Source organism: Sycon ciliatum, chromosome 3, assembly GCF_964019385.1.
Source record: "Sycon ciliatum chromosome 3, ocSycCili1.1, whole genome shotgun sequence".
NCBI lineage: Eukaryota > Metazoa > Porifera > Calcarea > Leucosolenida > Sycettidae > Sycon > Sycon ciliatum.
In genome coordinates, this window is record NC_088645.1 from 3,182,322 (window position 1) to 3,192,814 (window position 10,493).

A 10,493-nucleotide genomic window follows, 5' to 3' on the forward strand; every position below is an offset into this window, starting at 1 on the left:
AGTTCTTGATGACGTGCTCTCCTTCTATGTGCCACAATACGGAGCAAGACCCGCTACACCCAAACATGGCAGCCACCACCCTCGTCAGTCCAGCCGTAACCCCAAGATCCCTTGGCTCGACAAAGATCTCCAAGGTGCAATTAAACTTAAATACGACTACTATAGCTTAAGTAAGAAGTACTCCACCTATGCTAATATTTCTTTATACAAAAAACAGCGCAATCTGGTGAAGTCATTGTCACGTTCTAAGTATCGAGCATATTTACGTTCGCTCACTACCACCCTATCTCACCCCTCTTCCAGGCGTAACCTGTATACCTTTGTTCGCACTCAAAGGACAACTAGTACACGTCAAGACATACCACCGTTATTAGCTTCCAATGGTTCGATGGTGACTAACCCCAAGTCTATAGCTAATACTCTCAATACGCAATTTACATCAGCTGGTATTCCAGACGACCATTCCTCTCCAATACCACCTCTGCAACGTTCTGCGACTGTGTCTTCTGATCTGCGCTCTATACATACCACCACATCATCTGTTCGCAGCTACCTAAAAAGACTAAAAATCAACAAAAGCCCTGGTCCTGATGCCCTACCAAATGAAGTTCTCAAAGTTCTGGCTCCATCTCTGGCGTACCCACTGTGCCTTATATTCAACCTTTCCTACTCCTCCGGCGTATTTCCTGATCGTTGGAAGATCGCTAAGGTCACGCCCATCTACAAGTGTAAAGGCTCCCGATCACAAGCCTCAAACTATCGGCCAATATCTCTTCTCTGCTACCTTTCAAAAGTATGTGAAAAGGTATTTTACGACCAGTTGTATTGCCACATTTCACCATGCCTTAGCCCTTTCCAATCTGGCTTTCGGCGCAACGACTCAACCTCTGACCAACTAGCTCGTCTAGTATAAGACATTGCCACCCTTCGTGATGCTCGACACCATATTGCTCTCTGTTTCTTTGACTTGGCAAAGGCCTTTGATACTGTCTGGCATCGTGGCCTCCTTGCCAAGCTACATATTGTCTTTGGTGTGTCTGGCCCTGCTCTGTCCTGGCCGGAGTCCTATCTGAGTAGCCGATCACAGTTTGTTTCTGCCCTCTCCATCAACTCTGATCCTCTACCAGTGTCTTCTGGAGTTCCCCAAGGCTCCATACTTGGACCTCTTTTGTTCGTAGCATACGTAAATGATTTACCCTCTATAGACCTAGGTGTCTCGTTATTTGCTGATGATACAACCCTACTGTCAGCATCCTCGTCCTCAGCGGCTCTTGTACTTCGAGTGTCGGCTCAGATATGCAGTGTCCTACGCTGGATGCAAACATGGCGACTTAGACCCAACCTGGCTAAAACCGAAATAATGTTCCTTCCCCCAATCTCATCCATGTCACTTTTACACCATCCTGTTACAGTTATTCTTCATGCACACTCTTAAGGCCAGCATTTCTGAATAACATTGCTTGCCCCCCAGCAAGTTGTAAGGGCAGGTACCTTCCAGAAATGTGTTTTCATCATGGGGTAGCACCAAAACTCCTTTTACAAACGGTTTCTAGCTTTGCTCTGTTGCCCTCCCCTTGGCTAAAACGTCCTCCCTTGTACGCTCTCCACTCTTTGTTGCTTACTCTGCTTGGCTTGCGCTGCCCGCTACTACGCGCAATGCCAGTACCCTGGACGCATTTAAATCTGCTCACTAGCTTCACCATCACCTGTCCCTCCCATGCTTCTCCGTCTTGACCATTACTTTTCTTCTTTTATTCACCATGGTTGGTTAACACCCACATCTCCCGTACTGGCTGATTTTCTTCTCATACCATGAGGTGTTGTCTATAATAATAATAATAATAATAATAGGAAGTGTGAGTTACGAAGTCTGAAGAAAATGTTGAACGGCCTCTGCTGGGATGACGACTACACCATAGCTCAGTGGTTAGAGCATCGCTGGCTACAAGCGAAGGTCCCTGGTTCGAGTCCTGGTGGTGACAGTCAATTTTTTCTTCAGACTTTTCCCGTTTGTCTCTTTCCCTCAAACCAGTTAAAATAATAATAATGTTTAGGAAATTAGAGGCCACATGCCACCTACTGCTCTTTTCTCTCCGAAACTCAACACTTGCAAGCCAGATATGAAAGAAAGAAAAAATCATCAGTCGCATGTGGCCTCTAATTTCCTAAACACTTTGAAATTCTCCGTGAAGTCCAAATTTGAAATTGCAATAATAATAATAATAATAATAATGCGATCGATGCCTTTACGGTTGATTGGTCAATGGAAACGGTGTGGCTTACACCTCCGTTCCACCTAATACCCAGGGTTTTGAGTATGTTAAAAATGTGCTGCGGCCATGGCACACTGGTCGTGCCTAAGTGGGTGTCAGCGGATTGGTGGCCAAAATTACATGGGAGGCAAAGCTAGAAACCGTTTGTAAAAGGAGTTTTGGTGCTACCCCATGATGAAAACACATTTCTGGAAGGTACCTGCCCTTACAACTTGCTGGGGGGCAAGCAATGTTATTCAGAAATGCTGGCCTTAAGAGTGTGCATGAAGAATAACTGTTGCTGATTTGCGTACTGACACGATTGCTGTGGTTTTGTGGCGCGAGCACATGTGAGTGCATGGTGCACGAGGCATTGTCCTATATTGGTGTTCAGGGAACACCATTGCCTGCAGGGCAGGAGGCAGATGCTGCTGACAATGTCATAATCCGCAGGGCGGACGGATGCTGCTGCTGGTGATGCCGATGACGATGTTGTAGCCCACAGGGCTGGCAGACGCTGCTGCTGATGCCGTTGTATAATGCTCTTCAAGTGATGCTGATAGCTGCTGCAGATGCTGAAGCCGACGCTAATGCTGATGACTTTGTTGACAGGCGCCTCACGTTATGATCTTGTGTTCATGCCTAGAGCTGAGGGCGGTTCAAGTGGAGCCAACCCAGGAGCTCGTGAACCTATCCAGGAAGATTCCAGAAGTCATGTTGGCGAGTAGGGCACCGGGAACAGTGACCAAGTATTTGTCGACATTTCAGCCCTGGCAAGAGTGGGCTAGCAGTCAAGAGATCCCGAGCGTACCAGCCGAGTCTTGGCACATATGTTTGTATGTCGTGAAGCTGCTCCAGGAGGCTGGGACAGCGTCACCAATAACATCCGCTATTTTCGCGTTGGCCTGGTCGCACAAGGTGCGAGGCCTACCGGACCCCACAGACAACGCACAGGTTCGGAACATAGTCCAGGCCGCAAAACGACTGCTGGCGGCGCCGAAGAACCGGAAGAGGCCGATGACGAAGCAGATGCTAAACCAAGTTGCTACCAGGCTCTTGCGCAATGAATCACTGCAGAACTTGCAGACAGCGACTCTGATGACCGTTGGCTTTGCAGGGCTCTTGCGGTGGAACGACTTGTCAAACACATACGTCGACGAGATCGAAATCAAGGAAAATTACATGGCACTATTTCTCGAAGTGAGAAAAAATGATCAACTGCGCCAAGGAAACTGGGTGCTGCTGTCAAGATGGCATGGAGCAGTATGCCCAGTGGCTCTGACAGAGCGACTGCTGTCTAGAGGTGGCTACGAAGGCCACCAGAAGTTTTTCGGCTGTATTCGGCGAGGAAACGCTAGTCAAGTTGTCCGGGACCAGATGTCTTACAGCCGTGCCCGAGAGCTGATCCAGGACGCGTTGTGCCAAGCAAACTTCAACCCAAGCGCATTTGAGCTGCATAGCCTGCGTTCTGGGGGAGCATCGGTGGCCGCGGCAGCAGGAGTCCCGGATAGACTGATCCAACGCCAGGGCGGCTGGAGAAGCGAAACATCCATGCGGATGTACTTCAAGGAGTCACTCTCAGCAATGCTCTCAGTGTCAAGGGCACTGGCCATCCATTAGCTATGCTTTGCTGCTCTTGCTGTTGCTGCTGTCCCCGCAGAGGCTGTTTGTTGTTGCTGTGTGCGTGTGTATGTGGGTGTGCACGTGACTGTGCATGTGACTTAGGGGTGGGGCACGTATGGCGTGGCTGCACACAGGAGTGAGAAAGAGAGTAAAAAAGAAATGCCTCATTTCTCGTTGGCTGACGTAGGAAAGAAACGAGAAATGTAGTTCTTTTTTTGTCTTTCTTTTGCATGACGTAACATTTGCTACTCGCAAATGCGAGATATTAGGAGCATGCGCTCCGGCTGCTGCATTCTTTTTCTTCTTGCTTGGCAAGTGTAGTGCCCATGCCCGCCCGCCCTAGTGAATGGTTATTTTGTTGAGTCGTTTGGATATTTCCGTAGCACACCGCTGGCGGTGTGCTCAGATTGCAGACTGCACTAATTTCGATGATCTAGTTGAGTTGCTTTTTTAAAGCTGTTTACTATTGTCGCCGTGAGTTGACAATACACTTGCTTGCTGTTGCTGCTGTCCCCGCAGAGGCTGTTTGTTGTTGCTGTGTGCGTGTGTATGTGGGTGTGCACGTGACTGTGCATGTGACTGAGGTGTGTTAGGGATGGGGGCACGAATGGTGTGGCAGCACACAGGAGTGAAAAAGAGAGTAAAAAGAATGTTTAAAGCCGTGTGAATGGCACTTAGAGTAATAGCAACAATGCTACAGCCGTGTGAATGACACTTAGAGTAATAGCAACAATGCTACAGCCGTGGGAATGGGACTTAGAGTAATAGCAACAATGCTACAGCCATGTGAATGGCACTTAGAGTAATAGCAACAATGTTACAGCCGTGTGAATGGCACTTAGAGTAATAGCAACAATGTTACAGCCATGTGAATGGCACTTAGAGTAATAGCAACAATGTTACAGCCGTGTGAATGGCACTTAGAGTAATAGCAACAATGCTACATCCGTGTGAATGGCACTTAGAGTAATGGCAACAATTCTACAGCCGTGTGAATGGCACTTAGAGCATAAGGAGGGAGTAGTAGAACAGAACAGAGAAATAGCAAAATACACCAGTTGCCAGAAGCGTAAAGAACAGACTGAGTAACGAAGACCTGAAACGCGAGCAAGGCGCCAAAACCAAATCCACACATGGGGTCACATGCACATGCGTGGGGCACACATAGAACACACGTATATTTCAACGCGGTACTGTGGGATTTGTTTGTGAGGGAGATGCAGTATTGTGTGGTTGTTAGATAGTGTGATGGTGAAGCAGTGAGATGGGGATATGGTGAATCAGTGAGGCAGTGAGATGGTAATATGGTGAAACAGTGAGATAGTGAGATGGTGTGCTATGGTGAAACAGCGAGGCAGTGAGATGGTGATATGGTGAAACAGCGAGGCAGTGAGACGGTGATATGGTGAAACAGCGAGGCATGGAGTTGGTGATATGAAACAGTGGGGCAGTGAGATGGTGATATGGTGAAACAGCGAGGTAGTGAGATGGTGATATGGTCATACAGTGAGGCAGTGAGATGGTGATATGGTGAAACAGCGCGGCAGTGAGGTCGTGATATGGTGAAACAGCAAAGCAGTGGTATGGTGATATGGTGAAACAGCGAGGCAGTGCGATGGTGATATGGTGAAACAGTGAGTCAGTGAGATGGTGATATGGTGAAACAGCGAGGCAGTGAGATGGGGATATGGTGAAACAGCGAGGCAGTGAGATGGTGATATGGTGAGGTAGTGACATAGCGAGGTGGTGTATTGAACCAAACGAGTTGAGGCTTGCAAACCTGCAAGAAAGCACCACTCCTTTCTAACTACACGGTGTTTGGGTGAATGCACCCTTCATCAGTTGAGTTCCAGGATCACTGTACACATGATGTAGTGCTCTTTGAGACTTAACACTACTAGGGTCTAGGGGTAGACACTAAATGTAATAACACACAGTGACAGGTCTCAGTATCACTACATTTCTACTCTCACAATCACTTACTGAGTATTGTGAGCACCAGGCAGCAGCGCTAGTCAATATCACTCCCTGGCGACAGACTTTTCACTTGACTGACTAGGACTAAATCTGTTGTACATAAGATCTCTATCTCTCTGTCACAAATCTATCTCTCTCACTCTCTCTCCTCCTTCAACCTCTCTTCTCCCTCTCTCTCGTTATCCCTCTCTCTCGTTCTCCCTCTTTCACTCTCCCTTTGACTCTCGCACACAACACACACACACACACACACACACACACACACCTTGACCTTTGACGCCTATCGCTGGAGGCGATGAAAGCAATGCTACGGCAAAAGCCATAGCAACTTGTGCTGGGATTGCACCATTCAACAGCTTGCAAGGCTGAAGAATTGACCGTCACTATTCAGCCTGGTCTACACCATACAGCTATTTGAAGTGACTTTTTCTGGTCATTGAATCCCTATTTTTGGTCTTTTCATTTTTTTCCCGCACGCACATCACACCACATACTCTTGCATGCACTGGCTGTTGGTAACCACCCACGAGAATGAAAGAAAGGTCAGGAAGAGTATGAGAAAGAGAAGAAAGACGTGTGTGACCATAATCGTCGGGAATCGAACCCGCAACCTATCGATTGGAAATCGCTGCACATACCACTGCACCATACGGGACACGTGCACACACACACACACATACACACACACATACACACACACACACACACACACACACACACTCACTCACACACACACACGCGCGCACGCGCGCGTATACTAATAATATGATGCACACAAACATGGAGTCAAGGCGGAGTGGCTACTACTGTTGGAATTGATCAAGCAATGGCCAGGCCAGTTCAGGATGATAAGCAACATAACTCTCATATTCCATTTTATGTTCCACTACACTCGATGTGACATTATACGGTTGCCAGCTGCAAAGACACAAGAACACGTGAGCACTGGCTATCCAATATAGAGTTCTGTAACAGAAATCTGAATTGGACTCTCAGGTAGGAGAAAGCACACACACAAACACACCACAAACACACACACACACACACACACACACACACACACACACCTGTCCTGTCCTGTAGAGCCACTGCCACAGGGGTCACGTGGGCCCCGGAGGGGCATCAGAGAGGAAGATGGAGCACGCAGCCTGATGACGCCGGAGATGGTGGGGTAAACGGAACAGGCGAGACCACACGCATACATGGCTGAACGAATTACGTTGCTGGGCAGTCGGGCGTGGGCCAGTCCTCGAGCACCGGTGACGACCGCGGCTTATCACAGACCGAAAGCAGCGGGCACACACAGCACAGTGCGCAGCACAGCAGGCATCCTGCACATAGACTTGGCGGGGCTGGGGAGGCTGTGGCTGAGGTGCGGAACAGTGGTGAACAGCTAGACCACCCTTGCCTCGAAACCAATCTCCACAGTGGCAAGCCCCTCGCTGCTCAGCAATCGGCTTTGCCCCCTCAACCACACATTTGAGGCGAGCACGATCTCCTTGGCGCGAGAATGAGCAATTGCAATCCGCACATACCACTGGGTCAGGCTGAGGCACACTCTCCACAGGCTCGGCGTACACACACACACACACACACACACACACACACACACCTGTCCTGTCCTGTCCTTTAGACCCACTACCACTAGGGTCACGTGGGCCGCGGAAGAACCCACGTGCACACACACACACACACACACACACACACACACACACACACACACACACACACACACACACACCTTTGAACCTGACCTTTGACGCCCCATCTCCAGTGGAGATGATAGGCTACTGAGTTGGGCAGTACTTGATGTGAGGCTTCAAATCGCCACTTCTCCTAAACGCTCTGCCGCATGCGCAGTGAAAGTCCTTCGGTACCGGAGGAGGAAGACGATGTTGATGGACCCACCTGCGCCATTCCGGGTGATCTTGTGCAAGCCGATACCACTCGGACTCCGGAATATCCAGTGAGCGCAGATCACCGACAATCGTGTCTCGCCAACGCTTCTTTGGCCCATGCCGTGACACACGCACACACAGACACACACACACACAAACACACACACACACACCAACAAACACATACGCACACACAATGGTCGCATAAACACATGCTCCCTCTCTGTCACCCTCAAACTCTTTCACGCACTCACATACGCTCACACATAATTATACACTTTTTCGCTGTCCGTGGATCTGATTTCCAAAGACCCTGTACGCCCGTCCCAAGAGAAGAACGCAAATGGACAAAATGCACTGCATGTACAACAAACTGTTTTTTTTCTTACAGCGATAATAGCGGACAAGATGTGTATAAAACGGATCAAGACTTACGCCAGATAACTGTCCAGAGCGTACTCCTTTGTCAGGCTATAGAACCAGTGAAAGCCGGTAACTGTTCCTTCGGTAGGGTTGAACGAAGAATGGAGTGTTTCCAGGTAGGAGTTCTTCAGTTGACAGAAATTAGCCGCCAAACACACCACACAGTCACTAACACACGAATCATCATAAGACTGATGACATCATAAGACTGATGAGTCAGTGATGACATCATAAGACTGACGACACGTCAACCACTATTACATGTACATGTAGCTATAATTTTACGAAAGTAGAATTGAACGGGGAAAGCGATCACTTCGGCATTCTTGACTCTCAAATACCCATGCCTGGCATATTCTGAAGAAGATGTTAGTAAGACTTCGGCGATACTTGGGGAATTGTGTGTTGACCCCTACGTGGGAACTGGTGCTTTTCCTGCCGACTTGAATGCTCACATGACTGACTTACGACTGCCATCCAGAGCACACGAGAAGTCCATTTTAACCTTCTACTCGGCAAGCCTGCCAGAAAGCACCACTTCTTGCTCAATACACAGTGTTTCTGGGTATTCACCCCTCATAAGTTTTTTTGTTTTTTGTTTGTTTGTTTATTTAGAGTCGAAGAACAAACAGGCAAATTTGCCTAATTACATGATATCGACTAAAAAGGAGAATAAATTATAAAAGGCCAATGAAGGTAATGACACTGAGTAGAGTGGGTAGTAAAGTATTACTTTGTTAAAGCCAGTTAGGCCAGTAAAGGAAATAATAGTACAGCGGGCAGTGGCATTACTGAAAAGCAGCATGTGCTGGGAGGGATCGCATGAATCGGTGGTACTGTGGGATTTTCCTGATGTCGGGCTGGAGCCTGTTCCACAGTGATACACATTGGAATGAGGCAGAATGTGTGCCAGCGGATGTCTTAGTGACTGGAAATTTAAGTGCTCGATTTCCCTGACTACGTGTAGCACGGCCGGCATTAAGAGGACTGAACATATCGGTAAGCAATGTGCTGCATTTACCTTGAAGGCAGCGCCAAGTGTAGCCAAGCAGCTTGTGGCAGTACATAACTTCTAGCGAGTGCAATCGCAATTGGCAATACAGCGGCGCAGATGGTGATGCAAATGGAGCGTTGTAAACACAGCGGACTGCGCGCTTGAGTAGCCGCTCTAGGCGCTCGAGCTGATGTGAGGTGAGGCCAGCAGAGAAACAGTTGCTAGCATACAGGAAGTCAGGAAGGATCAGGGACTTCAGGTATGTGATGCGGCACGGGAGCGGCATGCAGCGCCTGTTTCTAAACAGGACAGCTATTTTACAGGCAGCTCGCTTGGCGATCTGGTTGACCATTGTGGTCCACTTTAGATCTTGGTCCATGTGGACACCAAGATACTTTGCGGATTCTACTTGTGCCAGTTGAACTCCAGAGCACATAACGCTGACACGAGGATTCACAGAACGATGGGCAGGGATGAACAAAATCTGGGTTTTACTCTCGTTTAGTACCAGGTTCCTGCTGGCAAGCCATCTGGCCAGGTGTGTAACTGCAGAAGACATATTGCGTTCCAGCTGATGTTTGTCCCTGCTACTAATATAGAGCATGATGTCATCTGCGAACTGAACTGTCCGCATACCATACGGTTGCATTTCAGCTGCCACACCACGGACAAAGAGGACAAACAGCAGAGGACCAAGTACGGAACCCTGGGGCACACCACTGCTGGGCTGGAATACCTTGCTGTGCTGGTTCCCAATGACAACTCTTTGCTGTCGGTCACTTAAGTAGTCTGCCAGCCAATTCAGCGCACTTCCACCAACACCAATACTGAAGAGGTCGCGGATGAGGGTGCCATGTTGAACCTTGTCGAATGCCTTCGACATGTCAACAAAGGCGGCGCAAGTTGAGAGTCCGGAGTCTTTGGCATTGGCAAAGGCCTCTGATGCCATCACAACAGCATCCTCTGTTGAGTGCTGTTTCCGGAATCCGAACTGGCAATCTGGGTAGAGGCTGTGGGTGGTCAAGAATTCAGTGAGTTGCGAATGTACGATGCGCTCAAGGATCTTTGAGATAATCGGCAACAGAGAAACAGGCCTGAAATTGGTGGCCTTAGTAGGGTCGCCGCTCTTGTACACAGGGGTGATATTTGCAAGTTTCATGGATAGTGGAAATCTCCCTTCGGAAAGTGACTTGTTGAAGATGAGAGTTACTGATGGAGCTAAGAGGTCAGAGCATGCTGCTAGTACAAGAGCAGGTACGCCATCACTGCCCGTTGACTTTGTCATATCTACACTGCTGAGCAACTTGCGTACACATGCGATGGATA

At 48.6% G+C, this 10,493-nt stretch overlaps 1 protein-coding gene across 1 annotated transcript; it reads left to right on the forward strand.

Moving 5' to 3' along the window:
* The first annotated feature begins 2,966 nt into the window (after positions 1-2,966).
* LOC135812397 (uncharacterized) lies at positions 2,967-3,872 on the forward strand. The gene has a single exon (XM_065325770.1). It carries the CDS (start codon positions 2,967-2,969, stop codon positions 3,870-3,872), a length of 906 nt encoding a protein of 301 aa, XP_065181842.1.
* Positions 3,873-10,493: the final 6,621 nt, after the last annotated feature.